Genomic DNA, 20,040 nt, shown 5'->3' on the forward strand with positions numbered 1-20,040 from the left:
AGACTATGTTTAGGCCACGCCCGTTTCCTCCTCCATTTGGAATAGTCAGCAAAAAATAAAATCATTTTCATCCAGTGTTCTCAAAATTTGGTTCATAATACATTTGGGGTATTCTGTACCATTTTCCTGTAACACAGAAACAAGTAGCCGGCATTCTTACTTGAGCGCATTATGCATTATGAAACCATAATTAGATCAAATATGCCCTCATCAACTCTGAGTGATCTTTTGAATATTCATATCATTTTGCCTACAGGCGGTGCTTTAACAACAAACATCAATGGTAGATGTATTTTATAACATCATTGATGTTTGCTGCGTCCCATTCAGTTTTAGTTGCAGGGCCCTGGTACATTGATGGTTCACTAGATTGGCCTCCTGGGAAACTATGAACTGAGCCATTGTTAATGTTTTTACTTCCACCGGTGTTTGTCCTTCCTCGAACAAGTCAAAATGTCTGCAGTAAAAAGGTCTGCCATTAGTTCCTAGTTCTTTATTTTGTGTGCATATGATGAATAAAACAAAAATAATTAAAAATTCAATATCATAAAGGAAATGCACAGGTGGGATGAAAAAAAAACCCTGAGGGCTTGTAAAATGAACCCATCAAACATTTAGATTAAAGAAAGCTTTATATGCTTGCCACCAATTTACAAACACTTATTTTTAAAATATCTAAAAGAAAGAGAAGAACACAATTTCTAAACTAGAAACGCGCAACGAGAGTGGAAAATACCAAGGAAGAAAAATAAACAAAAGCAAGGATTAAAATGCCATATATATTTGCACTGCTTTCACACACTGCATCATACATCCGTTACTGTTGTGCACTCTTTCAAGAAAAGTTCTTTGAGATCTTTTGCAAAAGACTACGGCAGAAAAGCTGTTACGTACCTCAGTATCTAACTGAAAACTGGCCAAGGCTAGTCCTGTAGGACTTGCAATAAGATTAACACATCTTATGAAAACAGTGGATCTGAAACTTATAGTTAAAAATAAACTGTGAAAGGAAATGGTGAGAGAATTGTTAAGAAATTAAAACACAACCTATTTGAAGGTTATTGATGCTGAATATGTTGATAACTCAATTCCCAACCAAACCAATAACAATTCATGTGGATACTGTGTCTGTTTTTCAGGAGGTCATGGTGGTAGATATTTGGAATATCCTATCCTATCACTCATTTATCCATATATGGTATAGTTTTACCGTGACGCTTGTAAACTTCCAAAAACGGTCTAATTTTCTCCGTGGACTTGACTTGTGACAATCAAAGGCTGTGGAGAATTTGAACAATTGCTCTCGATGGTCAGTCATGGTGTCATGGGTCTGTCACATGCTGACATGTTGCTGCTCATAATCAGTCAACAAGTTAAACGTTGCAAAATAATGTGTGGGAGGGTGGGAGGGGGGGGGGCAGCACCCCCTTCTGCTGACAGAAAGCTAACCAGGTCAGTGCTTTAATTTGAGTCTCAGTGCTGTCTTCTGAAGAGCCACGAGGGATACAATTACTCTCCCACCATCCCATTCATCTGCAACTCTATCGTGCAAACGTATGAGCGTGCGAGCGTGCACGCGAGCATGTCTTCTTCTTCTTCTTTTTTTTGTAAATCTATCTCGAAGTGGGTGAAATGAGTGCATTGAATATTCCCATTGTTCTTATGTTCAGTCAGAATATTTTTGCCTTGAGTGCAATGCATCAACATGAAAGCTATATGTTGCTGTGGCAAAGAATGTATGAAGAGAGAGAGAGCGAGAGGGAGAGAGAGAGAGAGAGGAGTGCAGACTGAACAACTGTTTAATTCAATTTAGGGGCTTCTTCTAAAATCACAGCCATATTAGAATGTGTTCATTCTAAAGTTTCCCACTGACATTTCCACAACCCCTCCTTTAGGAGCAGTGGACTTTTCCACTAGACATGATTTTAGCTAATGATGACCACCACTTTTATATACCTTTGTTTCATGTTTCCTTTATCTTTCACCAGCTAGATCTTGCCAAATCAACAAACACAGTCTATTAGGGTTTTAAGCTCATGAATTGAGCAAAACAACAGGAACGCTTGTGCAATCCATTGCATTCATTTAATTATTTTTTAGGCTATGGTGTTATTGTGCAGGGATGCATTATATTATAGCATGAGCAGCTCAGCAGAAAGAATATAACTGACTTCACTCAGTTCTTCTCTGATACACTCTCAAGAAAAACACCACATTCTTGACACAATTGATACTTCTCTCACTATAGTATATTTTGCAGGCTGCTGCACTGGTTTGCATGGTATTGTTTATGGATTCTTGGTATTTGATCCCAATTCACTGAGCAAAGTTTCCACAGACTTTTGAAAAAGCCGGTTTTGTCTTTGGAGAACATTTCTTATAATATAATACAGTTGTTTTTCTGCTTACATGTAGCCCAAAAGTACACAATAGACTTTGCTTAACAGGGTTGTCTGAATAATTCTTTGGGCTCCTCCTTCAGATCACATCTTAGCTATTTAGCAAAGACAGCGATAAGCTTTCTGTACCTCCCTTGTTCATGTATTTGGCTCACACATAATTCTCTTTTCTGGATGCACTCCCTGTGAGCACAGAATGGAAAGTGGTTAAAGTGACCTGTGTGTGACCAAAAGTAAAAACTAAGGCCGTGTTAATTAAACTAGCCTTTGTGAAAGCAAAGCCACAGAATCCACTTTCTCGGTTGAAGATATGAAGAATTTCGGGATCATGATAACAACCTTTCCCTTCTGCTCTTGCTCCAAACTAAAGCCGCTCTCCGTCACCAGGTACTTTCTCTCCCTGGAATGTTTTTCAACCCTTCAAGTGCTCTTTCACAAAGGCGAGAGAGGTATTGAGAGGGCTTCAGGATTGTGGCGGAGTAAAGATCGGTTAAATTAGTCCACCTCCCGCCCAGACGCTTCTTTTATTCTATGGGTCAGCACCTCCCTCCCTGTTTGCCCACATAAATTGGTCTCTCCCTGCTTTCTGTCTCTATCCTTTCTCCTACACCAGCGTCCATCTGGACTGTGAGAAAGAGGAGACAGGAATTTCATCAATAATATCACAAGTTGGCCTGCTGAACATCCCTAATTTTTTCTTTTTCTTTACAGTGCTCAGGTGCCATTATGCTAGATATTTAAGACTAAAATAAAAGGCCCCGGTTCCAGCTCCAGTGTACTGTTGATCTATTTACAAACCAAAAGTGACATCTGCTGGTTGAATGGATGAACTCTTTAACTGCACGTTCAGACTTCACGTCATGCTTTTAAGGTTTCATGAAACGTACCTGGTGTCCATGTTTTGTCCGAGATGAAATGTGAGCTATCGTTATCCAAAGCGTAGGTAATGTGTTGATATTTTTATTCCAATCTGACGGGTATAAAATGTTTCTTATCTTTCAAAGATGTTCATAGAAAATGCACATGGGAACATCATCATTTGGTCTTTTCATCAATCAACAATAATACATATAAAAGTCCAAATATAATATATTTTATGCTCATAATACATTCTGTAAATAAGTATGTAAATCTGTTTTGGTCAACTTGTGTCATATTGTGCTGCATGGTAAAAAAAAAAGCAGATGGAAAACAATAATGATCCACTAAAATAAGAAAGTGTGTCCTTTTGTGTTTAATGACAACAACATACTTTACAATGTTTTTCATAGAATGTCATTCATAAACGGTGAATGCATGATTAAATGACTCATTTACCCGTCTGCTTTTCATGAGTTGTCAGCATTTCTTTTGAATATTCAATGAATGATTAATAAATGTTAACCAATTATGTATTTGATTTATAGATTTTTGAGCTTTTTACTACAGAGTTTTGCTTGTAAGATGACACTGACACAACTTTAAAGGAAGTTATGACACACATTGTTATATTTTTCCATAGTTCTATCACTGATACGAAAAAGAACAAAAACAATCATAATGAACATGGATTATTCATTTCATGTTGTATTATGTTCATGTTATATTTATTGTGTCTTTATGCATATTAACAGCAAAAGGGTGTATGAAAAAAAAAAGATTGTGTGGTTTGAAAAGATCTGCTGATGATGATTTGATCATTTCTGAAAGAGCTATTTAGTATTTAGATATAAGCATAAAATGTACAAATAAGTCGTGGAGGGGGATTATGAATCTTATATATATATTCAACATAACAATGTGTCATAATTTATTACAGTGATCAAATCTCAGCTTCTTAGTGTGTACACATGTGATTGATGTGTTTTATTTATACAACTTTCACTATAAAGGGAGCATTGATGGTGAAATTGACTTGTATGCAACATGTAATGGCTCTTGATGTGAGGAAGTGTTTGAAAAGCTGCTGCACTTCTTTTTCTTTGTAATCAGTACATTTCCAGTTCAACACAAGATTCATAGACATGGTTTGAGACTTTACAGCTATATATTGCAGTATGTACATAAAGTTGTTACATCAGTTTACAGAGAAGGATTTTAACCACACTTATCAGAATGTGATAGAATTCATCATACACTTATTCAAACACTAAAGTCAATCACGCAAAAAAACAAACTTGCTTACTACAAATATAATTTGCCATTTCTACTCGACACGAATGTGCAAGCAAACAAAAAAAGCGTATCACAATTAGTGTAACTGAAATCAAGACTTAGGAAATGTCTTGACATTGGTTCTGAGGCCAAAAGTGAAATAGTATAAGAAGACAGGTCTGAAGGCTCGATCTCTGAGGCCATATATGAGCGGGCTCAAACACTTAGGGAGAATGATAAGACATAAAAAGAGAACGTACTGAATGTGAACGGCCATAGCAGGGTTTTTCTTCAACGAGTTGAACTTTACCATATCAAAGAGAATGGTGGTGAGACACAGGCATAACTGAATCAGATGCAAAAGCATTGTCTTATGGGGCTTACTGGAGTAACGGTCACTAGAAGAGGCTGACTTCACAGTAATCATGACAGCAATGCATGTGTAGATGGAAACCGTGCACACAGATACAAAATATGCGATGGTGAAGCCCTCGGTTACAGTTGTATAAATTTGTAGCTTGAAGACGTGTTTGTGGCAGACCCTTAGCACAGTGAAGCCTGTATTCTCCAGACTGATTAATAGAAAGAGATGCGTGAAAAAGTCTAAAGAGGCAACTGTCCACATAACAGCAATGGCCACTCCTGCCATCCTGGTGGTGACAATATTGGCATGCCTCAGTGGAAAACAAATGGAAACATACCTCTCCAAAGACATCACAGCCAGGTTGAGGGGTGATAGATTAAAAGCGACACGTGCCAGCATTGTGATAAGAATACAAACGAAGCTCATCATTCGGATCATGATAACGGCAAAGATGTACAGCAACATTGACAGAAGAAGCTGCAGGGAGTCCGCGAGGAGCAAATGACCAAACAGAATGTAGCGGGGAGACTCCCGGAGGAGAGGCTTGCTCAGCAAGGCAAACAGCATGACGGCGTTTACGTACAGAAAGAAAAGACATGGCAGGACGGACGCCAGAACTTTGACTGGCTTCTGAAGCTGCATGACCTGGGTAGCCTCTGTTGTGTTATTCATGACCGCTGCTTCATGCAGCGTCTGTAGAAGCATAATAATACATAGACATAATCACATCTCACTGATCCTTAATCAACGTTGTATGAACAGTCCTGAATCTTTAAAGCCTGTTTAGAATGATTTTGTCAAATAATATCTTAAATAAGCATGCTGGCCTGAAAAAAAAGCCACAATTTTAGTCAGTAAAAATAAAGACAGCCTCGCAATACATACAAATATTTCAGAAATACATATACCCCTATGAAGTTGACAAACAGATCGAGACACATTACTCACATATTGCTGATTTGGACTTCATTTGACAATGAAGGTTTGTGGAAGAAATCTGAAGATTGAATCAGCCTCCACTACATCATGTCCTTTTTGTATAAATAATCAATGTCATGACATCATCACCTGTGTCAGTTTAACCAATCAAAGCTCTGCGTTTCTTTTTTTTTGAAGGAGAGTTTGAAAAGTTGTGAAAAAGTGCACAGAAATTCAACCAGGGGGTTTCTAAATGGACATTTGTGACTGCTGGCAATTGCATGACAAGCAACAAAGTACCTTTCATACTGACTCTTTACCTTCAGCCGCCTGGTGAAGGTTGAGCTGGAAATATCAACCTGCAAAAATAATTGTAAACTGACTATATGATGAAAATGTGTTAATAAGATGTAAAATGTAGTTGGCCTGTAGGTAGTGCCCAAGACCTAAACCTAGTGGCAATTGGCTGAGCTCTACATCATCAATCTTGTAATTGCATTGATCAGTCTAAACTGTATACTTTGTCAACCTCAGCTGGACTTTAAATGTTTTCATAAGCTACAGAAACGTGGTACACAGCATCTGGGGCCTCTTCGGCAGGGCAGAGGTGGATCTCTTTGCCTCAGAGAGGTCGACCCACTGCCCCCACTGGTTCTCCCTGACGGAGAGGACCAGTCCTCCGGGTCAGGAGGCCCTGGCTCACACATGGCCAGAGGGTCTTCTGTATGTCTTTCCACCGTTCACAGCTGAGTGGACCGCTCCTCCATGTTTATGAGGCTTGAGTTGTGTGATTGACACATTGGAGTTCACTTAAATTGTGAAGTTTCCTTATTGCAGCGTGTCATTGTTGCAAGAAGTCTTTTAGACCCAGCAACAGGTTGAACTAGTTTCAACAGTGATTCTGTGTACCTGGCCTCATAAACACACAATATCACAACGTAAGAAAATTGTAGTTACTATACAGTAAGAAAATACAGAATTTGATCATTGACATTGTGTCACAGAGGTATTAATCTGTGGCACTGTACTGAGGTATTTAAAAAGTTTAATCTTCTCCAGCCACTTGTAAATTCTGCACTTTTCTGCTTTAACTTTATCCCATACATGCTTTTAAGATCTTGCTTAAAATGTTTATCGAGTACAGAATATTATTCGTTAGGCCCAACATGATGCCACCAAAAGAAATTCTGTTCAAAACATGCCAACTTTGTTTACAGACTCACATCCCATAATGACCTCTGTGACTGTAATTCTTTAGAGGACAGTCATTAATAATTCAAATATTTATGTTGCACATAATTGCAATACATCTCTAAGTGTGTCGATCCATGGAGGGACAATTAAAACCTGCCTTTCATTCCCTGGAGTGAATCAGTGAAGAAAAACACATCAACTTCTGAACAAAGTTTAGAAAACTACACCCTTGTTTCTGCTGCATCAGGATTATTTTTGTGAACAAAGTGCAGGAGAACAGGTCTGACTTTCCCTATTTAGGGTGGTGTGGAGAAAGAAATGCTTTATAAAACTGCAAGTTGCAAATGTTGTTCAAACTGAGTTCTCACTCATGGTTATTAAATGTTCATTAGAACATCGCTTCATCTTATAAAGAATAATCATAAAATAATGTTCATATTTTCTAACATAACTGATTTTCATCGTCAACTATAATACTAACACTAATGCATTAAAATGGAGATGATTTAGTAGCGTGAGAGCTTTTCCTTAATCTGCCAAATTGTTTGCGGCCTCCAGGCCAAAGTCACTGATGCAGAACAAAAGCAGTCACTGTCTAGTCATGTGTTAACTATTCACTGAAGAGGAATTCAAATGTGGACAGGACATCAGAATTCTATGCAACAGATTTTATAAAAGAAACACTTAAACCATAAAGTGGGATGGCAAAAAAAGACTTAAGGCCGAGGAGATCTTCCCTAAAGCAAACTCTGGTGTCAGCTACAGACGCTTTTCAAGTAGTACTTCAGCAAAATACACTCGCCTTCTAAACCGCAGTGAGTGGAAACTGGGCTTCATCTTTTACCTGAAACACAGAAGCTGTCTCAACAGTGTGATTTGTGAGTTTAAATGTGTGTTATAATATTTGGGTGCTGCAGAGTGTAACAAGATGATGGAAAACTAAAATAAATACTCAACTACCACCATTAAAATGATCACAATGTCCTTTTATTACATTTACCAAATATACAAGCATGGGTGACATTTTAGCTGCATCGATCTTAAATCATTGTTGGGAGTTCAAACATCACAAACACATATTGAGAATGACGCAATCACTCAAAATGAAACTTTAAACAAGGAGCGCATTACTTCAAAAATATATAATGCGATTTGTGAAGGAAAAATCAAATCCCAGTGTTTTGAAATAGAAATAAGGCAAAGCTCAAAGGCAAATTATCTACATTACAAAAGCAACATAATAATAATAATAATAATAATAATAATAATAATAATAATAATAATAATAATGCTTGCTGTATTTTCTTTAATTTGCTGTTAAATTGTACAAGGATGTGGATGAATCTTGAAATATTTCCTCTATGGTCGCTGGCTGAATATAGACTGAAAAAATGGAAATTAACTGTGGAGAGAGTATGACACAAAATATTAATTATATTCTATAACAAATATAATGTATGTCATTCTGTGAAACTGTCTGTTAAAGTTCTCTTATAATTCTACACAAAATGTGTGTAAAATTGTCATCATAATGTTACATGTAATCAGTATGGTGTATACATTCTTTGGTAGAAGTTTTACTTACCACAGGTATCCTTCCTTAAAGTCAGTGAATTTGTGCCGGACCATAAATGTTGCGAGAGCATCTGCTACCTAGCAACAGATGATGGAGGACTACGTTACAAAATTGCCTCAAACTGAATCGGGATCAAACAGGTGACAGCTGAACATACACACAAAAAAACAGACATGTTTGGGCAAACACCCCTTACTTTTTCCGGTGCGTCCTCGTGGACAGCATGACCGCACTGAGGGAGGACCTGCATCTGAAACTTCCCTGAGAACAAACAGTGAGATTGTGGATTTATCTGAGGTCTGTACGACAAAAAATCAAACGCGGCGGGAAAGAAATGGTAAAACTCTGCAGAAAATCTCGGTTTGTCCTTCTTACCTTGCATCTGTCCAATAGTAAGGTCTTTGTCAAGCCTGTCCACTCCTGTACAATGGAGTACGTCAGGGGTGAAATTGTGCGGTGAATGGTAAAATTGCTTGGAATAAAAATCATTTGTATTCATACAAACTGGTGGGACTGCCCTGTATTTAGAGTACCAAATAATAATGTGGTGAGAGATCTAACCTGCGAGCAGGAGCAGTTTTGGCACAGGGCAGGTGAGAAAGAGGGCAGACAGGCCTCTGAACCATCCCTCCCAGTATTTTTCCGTCTTTGACAGCTCTACTCGCCAGGTGAAGATACTTTCCTTTTTTATCTGTATGGAAGGAATCAACCCTTTAGGTACATTCCAACCTCTCACAAACACATGCATGTTACGGAAGAAAGACAAATAGTCAGAGAGAAAACCTCTTGGTCGTCCTCCTTCATCCTTTTCTTGTTAGACTCTTCCTCCACCTCTTCCTCCTCCTCCTCTTCTATTATACCTTCAATGCTATTAGACACAGCTGGACTGCTGGTGGATTCCTCACATCTGTGAACATCGGAACAGATCAAATGAACATAAGAGTACAAACCCTGCGGGACTCAACCTACAGATGAAAGACCGAGTGGACATACTTCTTCACCTGGCCTCCCATCGACACTCGTGCTGACTCCGTGTTTCGGATCTGGCCACTCTTCACACTGAGAGCAAAGGAGAAGACATTTTTCATACACTTATTAAACTACTATTACTATTAAAATGAAACGACTAGACGCCATGCAAACTTGATAATCTAAGTTCCAAGAAGGGAGGCAATTCAAACTGGACAATCAAAGCAGTGAAATGCTTTTAAAAAAGGCTCCCATGGGTTTTAGTAAAAAAAAAAATGTATGACACCGTTTGTTGACATTAACCAAATTGCAGAGAAGTATAATTTGGTTGAATCATACATCAAAGACGCAGCAGTATCACTGACTGTCTCATGATTACCTCCACTCAATGGCGTTCTCCAGAGATTTAAACGTCTTTGGGCGACTTCTGAGGAAATTCTGCATACTGTTCAAAGCATCCATTGCTGTACCTGAGTGCAACAGACAAATCATATGTGTCATTAATACACACAGTAATACTACACTGAGCTCTATGATTCATTATGAACATTCATCACATGAATTCACTGCTAATTTAAAAGTAGTAAAATCAAGCTGTTATTTGGTCAACAAGAGTCATAAATTACAAAATATCCATCCAGTATATTCTAGTCGAGCAAGCACTTACCTTCTACAACGTCAATGACACAGAGGCCAAGCAGGGATGGTATATGATTGGCAGCGGCGGTGTGAACTGCAATGGCCCCGCCCATGCTGTGACCAATAATCATGATCGGAGGAGGGTTCTCTCCATACAGCACCTCCACCACTTTGCCAATGTCCCTTTTGAAGAAAGTAAGGATAACCTGTTAACCGTGTTACATTTCTACTACGTATCAGTGTTTCTGAGAATACAGTCTAAAAACCTCAAGACAGAGTGTATTTAACAATTATTTGATTTCTACCACCACAAGAACCCAACAAACTCTCAAATCTCTCTCTCCCTCGTGGACTGAACTGTGAAAGCAAGACCATGTAAGGATGCACCAAACACTCCCGGCCTTCAGGGTGGAAGCTGTAGAGATCAGAGCTGACTGTGTGCGTGACGTGATACTCCTGACTGTCCCGCAAATCTGCAGACGATCGCTGCCCGCTCTGGCTTCCCATTATTTTCTGTGAGCGCTTTTTAGTGTGCTGCGCGTAGTGCATATGTGGTTCTCACAGATTCCAGTGTCTGGTTCAACTGCACACACAACAACAACTTACTTTGCCATCGTGTCCGCAGAGAGATCGTCAGGATTTTTCACTTTGGTGTCGCCTGCAGGTAATGAGAGAATTAAATGAGGAACTCAACTAATTCCTCCACAAATCACCATCAATACCTTAATTTCCTTAACCATAAATAAAATCTTATCGACTTTGACTACGCATATTTACCATGAGCTCGAAGGTCCATAGCCACCACCCTGCAGTTGATCCTGCTAAATATGACAGCCTGCCAAGACACATACGGAAACCATTGAAATCTAATAGTGTACAGCAAACATGCTGAAATAAAAGAGCAGCTCCATAACTATTCCACATAATGTTAAGAGGTGATAAGAGTTCCTGTAATAGTCACAATGCTCACAGTGAACACTGCCCAAGAGAGCGCAGAGTGTCCTCCTCCATGAAGCAGCAGCAGCACAGGACCATGGGCACCGCTGCAGTAAATTCTGAAAATGTTCAACGTGGTCAAGGAAATCGAGACCAGAGCTGTGCCGGTTACAAGATAAGTAGACGCTGCTGAAAAGAGAATACACATTGATTGTATATACTGCTTACCTTCTATACTAAATTGAAGTTAGGTGGCACACTGGTGTAAAGAAGTAGCTCAATCTGAAATGACCTAGTTGGATTTGAATGCTCTGGGTGATTGTCACACCAAAGTTTCAATAATTCATGCGTATTTCTTTGCGTCATCAAGCAGCATTCAAGGATATATCTTTGCCATTTTCATTTTCCACCTCAACATCTTCCATGGTTTCAAAGTACTGACTCCAGGACAGGGGGGAGAAATCTCTCTTTCGTCCAGGTCTGTAAAAAAAAAAAAAGAAGAAAGAAAGAAGGACATGCGAAATGTAAACCAATCCCATAGTGCAGCAGGATTATTAAAAGACACAGTGCAGATATCTTTGAAAGGCACAAGCTGGCTAATGTCTAATGCTCTGGCTGCTGGCTATTTATTTGACTGGAAAACAGAGACTGGGGACCTTTTTAAAAGGTTAATGTTTTAGGGTTTTGCGTGTTCTGACAAAAGCAAAACCAACCTCATACAACTATTGTAACATGGTAATGAGAACAACAAACAAGCCCTGACCTTACAAAGGAGGTGTAAGTGGAAACTGGAGGTGGCCCAGCTGAATCTACAATCAAATCTAACTTAACCCATCTTCGGAGAATTATGACCTTATTTTAAGATTAATGTCTTCAGACCAATGCTTTTCGTGTGTCATAAATGCTCACTCTTACCCTGACATATCTAAGCTAATGTTAGTTAAGATCAATGAATACTGCTTGTATATGTATTTATATACACAACGTTATAATGCGTAGGTTGTATTCCAACTCTTCGGGCTAAATTGCATTGCATCCTCCGCTGTTAGTCAACACACTGGTAGCAATAGCTAGGTTAGCTAGCTAACGTTAGCTGTAAAGATACAAGTCCAACGTAACAGAGAGCAACTGACGTGATGGTGTATAGTAAAAAGATAACGTTAGACAGCCAGCACAGTTGACAGCATGCTATTAAGACGCTAGCTGAGCTAACTCACCCCATTTTCATTTTGGAGCTGGACCCGAACCCTCCTGCCATAGGAGGTCTGGAGGGTAACAGGTTTAAATGCAACTGTTTCTCCATGTTGTCGAAAGCGGGGTCGGTCTCCGTAAGGAACTGTTTAATGCGACCTTCCTTCTCTTTCGCAGCATATGATATTGTATTTTAAACCTGCACCGACGCTAGCCAGGCATTGGATATATTCAGCGAAAGCTCGGGTAATACGTTTCTCTGACAGGCTAACGGTTGGCGCTCTTCTTCTGCTGCTGTGATTATTTTTGGTCGGCCTCTTCTTCTACGATTTTATTTCTTAGTAGCTTGGCCTGGAACTTGTGAAGCATTACTGCCATCTATTGACTACTACTACACATCAGTGGTTTACGACATGTTATAAGATTGCATAGTAGAAACAAACCATGTTTCATAATTTATTTAAACCAAATAGCAATGAGCTTCTTTTCTGCACGTGCACAAACTGTCTGAGGAGAGAAGTGAGAACATTTCAAGAAATAAAAACTTACTTCAAAAAGATTTCACATTCTCTCAGCTGAAGTTCATTTTTCAACAGATGCTGTAATTTCCCCACATTATTATAAAGTTAAGAAACTACTACACACAAGCCACAGCACATATTAGGATAATGTTATATCCTGTATCTTACATCAGCCTAATATTGAACAGAAGGTGGCACCAGCACACGTTTTACTCATACAACTGAGACATTGGCTTAAAGGGACTCTGCACAGTGTCCTCTGTAGCTCTGGAGAAGCTTTGTCAAGTCTGAAAAAATAACTGGTGATGTGATGTCCAGCTGATGTCATCAAAACATAAATAATAGGTGTGGAGTTTGAAAGATGGGAGTGCCAGGCAGGGAGGGTCTAATGAATGACGCCATTGAATTGCATCTTGGCAAATGTAGTTTTTTTAGAGATGAGGGGCAAAAGTCAGGATATTTTGGCCTAGCTGCATAAAAGACAATTCATTTTGTTTTGGAAAATTGTGTCTCACACAAGTCCATTACGTTTTTGGTATTGCACCCTAAACCAATGGAGAACCCTAAGAAGCGGCTTGTTAATTTGTGGACAAAACCATTTTAAGTGCAGTGCAAAAGAGCGTCTTCCCTGCTGGCGACTTCTTGAGGAATATCTAATAATAGTAATACCAATAATAATGGTTAGGAAAAAAACAGCAGGTGTTTCAGTGTGGTTATCACGCACGGAACTGCAGATTTATGAGTACTAAAGTTGCAGATTAAGTCCTGTATTGTGTAACTGTTATTCAATGGGAGACTTGGAATGGGAGATTCAGTTACATAAAGAGTATGTAGAGACAGCTGATTGTCTACAGTTGCAGACTCGCTAATTTGAGTGTGAGAGGCACAAGCGAGGACACAAAGAGGTGAAGGTGCATAAGCTAGTTAAACATTGGGACAAAGATGCCTTCATCGATTATGAGAGACAATGCAGAAGGAGGGCAATGGTCACGACTTTGAGGTTACACCCTCTTAGCTGGGTGTCAGTCAACTATTATGCAGTGATTGTGTTGTTGAAGTGTGTTTCAAAAATATAATTCAAGCTCTAACAAAATCCCCCCATAAATAAGCCTCCTATTTGAATAACAGTTTCCATTGTTGCTACCAAGATGCTCATTCGAAAAAAAAAAAAAAATAGCAACTAGTGAAGAACATTTATTGATTATTCAACTCAGATCCATTAGTTTGCTATAGAGTCTTTCTGTCCAACCATCTGATCGGATGGATGTTAAAGTTATTTCCAACAGAATGCATGAACCGATGTACATATGTGGAGCATGTGGCCCATACTGTTCCTCGTGGACCACATTCAGATGGCAGATCATGTGTGTTCTCTGATGGTGAAAACATTTCATGGACAGCTGCTTGAAGGCACTTTGACTTCAGCCATGGTTGTTATCAGTTAGACCAAATGATGGGGTGATGGGATATTTGTCTTTTTGTTCTTTTTGAAATTTGGGTGAGATGTTTTTTTTTACAAGTTTTGATTTTGTTTGATTTAGATTACAGTAACATGTTTATAAAGATGTAGATCGAATTTTGTTACATATTTTGGTGTAATACTTTTTATTTCTTGATAGTTTAATGATAGCTGTAGCCTACAAACATCCTGCACAGACTAGATGTGTATCAGGCCCTGAAACCATCATGATTGTTAGGCTGGGTTCGTATTTTGTAAACCCTAGAAGCATACAGATGGTACAAATGGATGGGATTTGGTACGAAGCAAGTAATAGTGATACAAAAAAAAATGTGGATTAAAAGCAACAATTGAACTCAAATACATTTATTGACAGCCTTGCTGGTTCTGCTTCTTTCCTTCATCCCCTACCTAATTAGTTGAAATAAGGTCAAGACTGAATAAGGAAAACAAGCCATTTCACCCACACTAACCTTGCACTGACGCAGTGGCTGATTTATTTATAGTGTAATGGTCTTTATTTATAGTGTAATGGAGATTAGCTGTTTCACAGCACTGTTTCAAAGTTCGTGGTATTTAAAGTGCAGACGAACAGAGTGGTCACGGGATTCTGCCAGCTCAGTTTAATTTTCAGAGACTGTAGGCGAGGTCACTGTAAACTGGTTGAAGCCGGACCAGCAACCTGTTTACTGGACTGACTGTACTTAAAGGTTATGCACTCAGAAACCTCCTTTTAGGGTCAAGAAAGCAGGTGGTGAAAACCCCTCACTTCCTCTTCTGAACCATTATTAAGATTTAACAATGTCCCATCTTTGCCTTGCAAATTAGACAAGTAAAGAAAACAATGGATGAGTGCCTTTAATCTCTTTGTCCAAACACCTGTGCACTGTGGACACAATGTTCAATTCCCGTTTAAATATAGATAAGTTCTCACTTCAGTAATAACACTATTGCTAGTGTTAATATTATGTTGATTAATAATATTTAAATATATTGGTGTATGGAATATGAATTAATTGTATCACATCTATACAGTATTGAAGTAGCCAGACACATGCAGCATGACGATAAACAGATCCAGCGTCGGTAAATGGGGGAAAAAAACAGGTGTGCATGTCCCAATGTCAAGGAACAGCAGTAAAGTTTTGGGAACAGAACAACGTCTTGGCACTTGAAGCAGCAGGTGAAACGTTAGACACGAGGAGAGGTTTTGCACGGTCAACCTCATGACACGACTGACGTCAGCTGGAACCCTGACCTAGAGCTGCTGTGGAAAGTCACATGTGTGTAGGCATGCGCACGCAGCACTCCGACACTCGACTGCAAGTGTCTTCCCTCGTCCTCTCATTGGGTGATGCCTGTTTGCCTGAACAGATGTTAATGGCTGGAGTGATTACATACAGATGCTATGTGCATCCACCCACCCTCGTCCACCGTATGGATTGGCTGAGAAGCATGGCGGTTCCTTTGCCTGGAACATTTTGTAACTTTATTACTTCCAGGGATGAGGGATGAGGGAATTCCTAAAACTCCTCAACTAGTTTTGTATTTCGTGCAGGGCACTCTCCAAGGAAAGGATGTAGGGCAAAAGTTATCCAGCGTAGAGCTCTTATCAAATGCCCCCTGAAAACATTTAGGGAATCCAGACAGGCCTCTCTGTCTGATTGGCCACATATATCAACCAATAGAAACATGAAGTATGCTCCTCGACGTCAATGTAGTAATATGAGCTGCTATCCCCGCATGTTTACGTGTGAAATGGTATGTAAACTTTAAGGTCTGGGTTTAAAGCTTGAATATATTCACGATGGTGTCAGCAAGTTTTTCTGTGAAATTAGAAACAATATGAACATATTCTCAATGTTTATATGTGCCCGTAGTGTCTGAGTCCGTGCCAGGATACCACTGTTAGGAACAGATCAACAAGTGCTCAGATGTCCGGCTGTGTCCCACAGACTGGTAAACATGAGATATACGTAACAGGTGGGTACAACTTGTCATGCTTTCCGACAGTCATGAGCAAAAGGTGCTTATATAATCAGCAGCTTCTTCTTATCCTCCAACATAAAGAGACGGGGACACAGAAGGGACTAACTGCCTACAGGATTGTGTATTCTTTCTCTGAGCTGGATTACAACTTTCCTGGAAAACCATCTCGGTAAACTCTCACACAAAAATAACAGTAATTAAAATAACTGTATTCATGAGCTCAGACTCAACCTATGTCACTTGATGTTTAATTTAAAAACGAAACCAATGAAAAATAAATATTGAAGTGCTTCAACTATTACAAGTTTTGTACCTCTGATCATTAAGTTATACTGTATTACTCAGCTATCATAATGATACCACTATTAATGAAATGTGTGAAAACAACTATGCAAACTGTCCTTGGATGGCAAGTCAATGATAAATGCTGATATTATTATGGCCCAATGCATTCCCACAACAGAACCGATTCTAAAGACCAGAGTACTTCTCGAAAAAACTTGAAGCTTACAGGCATGCGCAATTTTTGCATGAACACATATTGTTTCACAATCAAGTGCAATCAAGTTTTACCACAGTTTCTGTAGATATGTGGATGTTGTAATCAGAACAAACTGTGATTAAATGTGAGATGTGTGTGTCTGTCTTGATGACTTTCTTTGGCGTATGTGGTTTGATATACACAGGTGTCCTGGGGGAAAAAATAATTTAGAGCAGATTTTTCCATTTATGCCATCAACCTAGACCTAGAAATGGTTGGCCTCAAGCCCCAAGACGTTGTGCCCTCTGCGGCAGTTAAATTCTTCGGAGCAGGCGCGGCGGGCTGCATTGCTGACCTCATCACCTTTCCATTGGATACCGCCAAAGTCAGACTACAGGTTAGAAGCAGGAGACACATTTTAACTTCAGAGTTTGCTCCAAATGTGTCTTAAGATGAACCTGCTGTTAACAATCCTTGAATGTAATTCTACTGTCCAGATTCAGGGAGAGTCTCTGAAAGTTGAAGGGGCCAGTGCGGTGAAGTATCGGGGAGTGTATGGCACCATCACCACCATAGTGCGCACAGAGGGGCCCAGGAGTCTTTACAGTGGACTGGTGGCAGGACTCCAGAGGCAGATGAGTTTCGCCTCTGTCCGAATTGGCCTCTACGACTCTATGAAGCAATTCTACACTCGAGGCACTGAGAGTGAGTTGCATGACCTGAGTATCCATTGCCTCATAAAGGAACCAGGTGATTTCTTTTCCACTGCTTCATTGTGACTTAAATACTCATGCTGCGCAGGTGCTGGGATTGTTACTCGGCTCATGGCGGGATGTACCACGGGAGCCATGGCTGTGGCTTTTGCTCAACCAACAGACGTGGTGAAGGTGCGTTTCCAAGCCCAGGTGCGACTGCCTGACGGTGGGAGGAGATACAACAGCACCCTGGATGCCTACAAGACGATTGCCCGAACTGAGGGAGTACGGGGCCTTTGGAAAGGTGCTTGTCATGTTACATCTAATATATATATATATATATGAAAAAAGCAGTATATCTGTTTCTTATCATGGTATCTAAGTAACCGTTCTCCTTTTCTTTTTTAGGTTGTATGCCCAACATCACCCGTAATGCCATTGTAAACTGTGCAGAGCTGGTGACCTATGACATCATCAAAGAACTCATCCTGAAGTATGACCTCATGACAGGTGTGGCAGAAAAGCAAAGAACTGATCGCAGAAACTGAAAATATTATTCCAAATATTGTGGAAGAATGTGATTCAGCTTCTTTCCTCCTACAGACAACCTGCCGTGCCACTTCACGGCTGCCTTTGGTGCAGGCTTCTGCACAACAGTGGTGGCTTCTCCTGTGGATGTGGTCAAAACGCGGTTCATGAATTCGGCAGAAGGCCAGTACAGGAGCGCCAGCCGCTGTGCTCTCACCATGGTGAAAAATGAAGGACTCAGCGCCTTCTATAAAGGGTAAACACACGCTTGCAGAGCAGTGAACCAAACCACAATAATAAAACCATTTTGGGACACTTCCTTACCTTTCTTTCCTTTGTCTCCTTTAGGTTCATGCCTTCTTTCTTGCGACTGGGGTCGTGGAACATTGTGATGTTTGTGACATATGAACAAATTAAAAGAGGCATGACCAGGACGCAGCAGTACTGGGAGTCGCCGTTGTGACCTCAGCTTGACTACTTTTTTCGACGGGACTGCACAGACACAACGGCCCAACCTTCACCACGATGCAGTGGTGACCCAGGGTTGGAAAAGGATGTCATGAAGACTCTTGGCAGCAAGATGAAGCTCTTCAACTTCTTAAATAAACAGACTCTGAGGGCATCGTTGCAATAACAAAATGATGCAAGTAGAAAGAGACTTTTTATGGATTGTAATGGAGAGCACCTCTAGCAAAAAATGCTGATTCAGGAGTGAAAGATGGATGTGAAATTGTAATTCCACAGGGTTACTGTATGTTTGATCTCTTTTCCAGATACGGTATATATGCTACTAAAACCTTGATCAGCTTGCTGATACATTACTTTGAAGATGGATGTTTACAAGAATGAACTGTGAGATAATGTGAACAATGTTACGGTGTCATTTTATCTGTTATTGAGTAGGTTTTCCATGTAATAGACAGTGACCATTTCCTTAGGTTGCTTTCAGTTTTATGGTTTACAATGTTTACCATTGTTTGTATATGCGATCAGGGACTTAAGGGTATATCATTGTGCTGTTCATTGTAAATAGCAGGATTTATTGCTGGTCGATAAGTCATTAATATGATGCAAACAGTGACGAATGATGCCAAAATGAATAAATGAAGTGCCATGTTTTTCTTTGTTTATTATTGAATTTTACTTTTATGTTTTGTTATCTGTGTTACATCAGCCAACCCTGGAATACTGTTTTTAAAAAGTGTGATTAGATATAAATAAAAGATAAATTAGATTTAGATTAGATTACAGAAATCCGAGCATCTGGGGATTTAAGTGGGACAGTATTCAGTATTTTTAATTGTGGTAGAAATCAGCAGTAGACACCATCCCAAAGTCTACACAGGATTTACTTCACATGTTATAATTTGATGACTAAGGAAAGGTTTTCCAAAATCAACCAGTGAGAGAAATTGCTATCAAATGATCAAATATTACAATTCAATTCATATTTGATAAAAAATATAGTGATTTAGGAAAGACAGACAGCAAAAGATGTCTTCGTCAAGCAAATATGAATACATTTTCAGAACTATGTCTTTACATAACCCAAATAATAAACATACAAGTAGCTTAGTATTTAAGTACATTTGTGGAAGACGTACGTATTCACCTGACTTACAGTATATCTCCCTATCACAACACCTTCTTCTTGAATTACCAGTCCTCCAGAAAGAAAAACAAGAAGCTACTTCAGATTGGAGAGGTGTTTGCGTCTGTGTTCACAGCAGAAAAGATCGGCTGACAAAAAATTCACTTATCTCAACATTTCAGATGGAGGTGCCCTGAAAGCAGAGCTGTAAAAATGAGATAACTTCTGACGAATAACTGAAAAAGAAAGCAAGGCCCTCAGCTTGCATTGGGCCTCTGAATGAATGCAGCTTTGTTCAGATGGCCTTCAGTTGTGCCCTGAATATTTCCAGAACACACTTGGGCCAGTCAGATGTACGGAGTCATCATACATTCAAAGAACATACCCCTTCATTCATAACATTGCATATATTTCATATTATATGACTATTTTTTTTACAGCTTCAACAACTTAAACT

The 20,040-nt window shown here is 39.5% G+C and overlaps 3 protein-coding genes across 4 annotated transcripts; 1 reads left to right on the plus strand and 2 right to left on the minus strand.

Annotated features, from left to right (window-relative positions):
- Nucleotides 1-4,644: 4,644 nt before the first annotated feature.
- Nucleotides 4,645-5,538, minus strand: LOC306705166 (odorant receptor 131-2-like; the record flags this gene model as incomplete). Its single annotated transcript, XM_079171868.1, has 1 exon — nucleotides 4,645-5,538. One exon carries the CDS (start codon nucleotides 5,536-5,538, stop codon nucleotides 4,645-4,647), a length of 894 nt encoding a protein of 297 aa, XP_079027994.1.
- Nucleotides 5,539-7,995: 2,457 nt separating this feature from the next.
- On the minus strand, nucleotides 7,996-12,610 carry ppme1 (protein phosphatase methylesterase 1). The gene is made up of 14 exons (XM_079171603.1): nucleotides 12,346-12,610; nucleotides 11,513-11,608; nucleotides 11,163-11,253; nucleotides 10,970-11,027; nucleotides 10,799-10,850; nucleotides 10,221-10,375; nucleotides 9,933-10,023; nucleotides 9,578-9,643; nucleotides 9,368-9,491; nucleotides 9,146-9,275; nucleotides 8,960-9,004; nucleotides 8,781-8,845; nucleotides 8,594-8,661; nucleotides 7,996-8,410 (listed from the first exon to the last, which is right to left on the minus strand). Exons 1-14 carry the CDS (start codon nucleotides 12,429-12,431, stop codon nucleotides 8,407-8,409), a joined length of 1,131 nt encoding a protein of 376 aa, XP_079027729.1. The 5' UTR covers nucleotides 12,432-12,610; the 3' UTR covers nucleotides 7,996-8,406.
- A 3,612-nt stretch (nucleotides 12,611-16,222) lies between these two features.
- Nucleotides 16,223-19,102, plus strand: LOC306704979 (dicarboxylate carrier UCP2-like). Of its 2 annotated transcripts, none has more exons than XM_079171607.1 (8): nucleotides 16,223-16,282; nucleotides 16,370-16,457; nucleotides 16,975-17,166; nucleotides 17,267-17,474; nucleotides 17,571-17,768; nucleotides 17,873-17,974; nucleotides 18,068-18,248; nucleotides 18,341-19,102. In XM_079171607.1, exons 3-8 carry the CDS (start codon nucleotides 17,041-17,043, stop codon nucleotides 18,453-18,455), a joined length of 930 nt encoding a protein of 309 aa, XP_079027733.1. In that variant the 5' UTR covers nucleotides 16,223-16,282; nucleotides 16,370-16,457; nucleotides 16,975-17,040; the 3' UTR covers nucleotides 18,456-19,102. The 2 variants fall into 2 exon arrangements, with proteins under 2 accessions (XP_079027733.1, XP_079027734.1); XM_079171608.1 differs by having other exon boundaries at nucleotides 17,033-17,166.
- The last annotated feature ends 938 nt before the right edge of the window (nucleotides 19,103-20,040 follow it).

Source organism: Pholis gunnellus, assembly GCF_910591455.1.
Source record: "Pholis gunnellus genome assembly, chromosome: 13".
Lineage (NCBI taxonomy): Eukaryota > Metazoa > Chordata > Actinopteri > Perciformes > Pholidae > Pholis > Pholis gunnellus.

Excerpts from the sequence above, each read along its gene's own strand:
- ppme1 (XM_079171603.1), bottom strand. The coding sequence starts at position 12,431 with ATGGAGAAACAGTTGCATTTAAACCTGTTACCCTCCAGACCTCCTATG. Across the intron at positions 11,609-12,345 it reads AGCTCCAAAATGAAAATGGG|ACCTGGACGAAAGAGAGATT; the intron begins GTGAGTTAGCTC and ends TTTTTTTTACAG. Across the intron at positions 11,254-11,512 it reads AATGAAAATGGCAAAGATAT|TTTCAGAATTTACTGCAGCG; the intron begins ATCCTTGAATGC and ends CACGTTGAACAT.
- LOC306704979 (XM_079171607.1), top strand. The coding sequence starts at position 17,041 with ATGGTTGGCCTCAAGCCCCAAGACGTTGTGCCCTCTGCGGCAGTTAAA. Across the intron at positions 17,475-17,570 it reads CTACACTCGAGGCACTGAGA|GTGCTGGGATTGTTACTCGG; the intron begins GTGAGTTGCATG and ends CATGCTGCGCAG. Across the intron at positions 18,249-18,340 it reads CTCAGCGCCTTCTATAAAGG|GTTCATGCCTTCTTTCTTGC; the intron begins GTAAACACACGC and ends TGTCTCCTTTAG.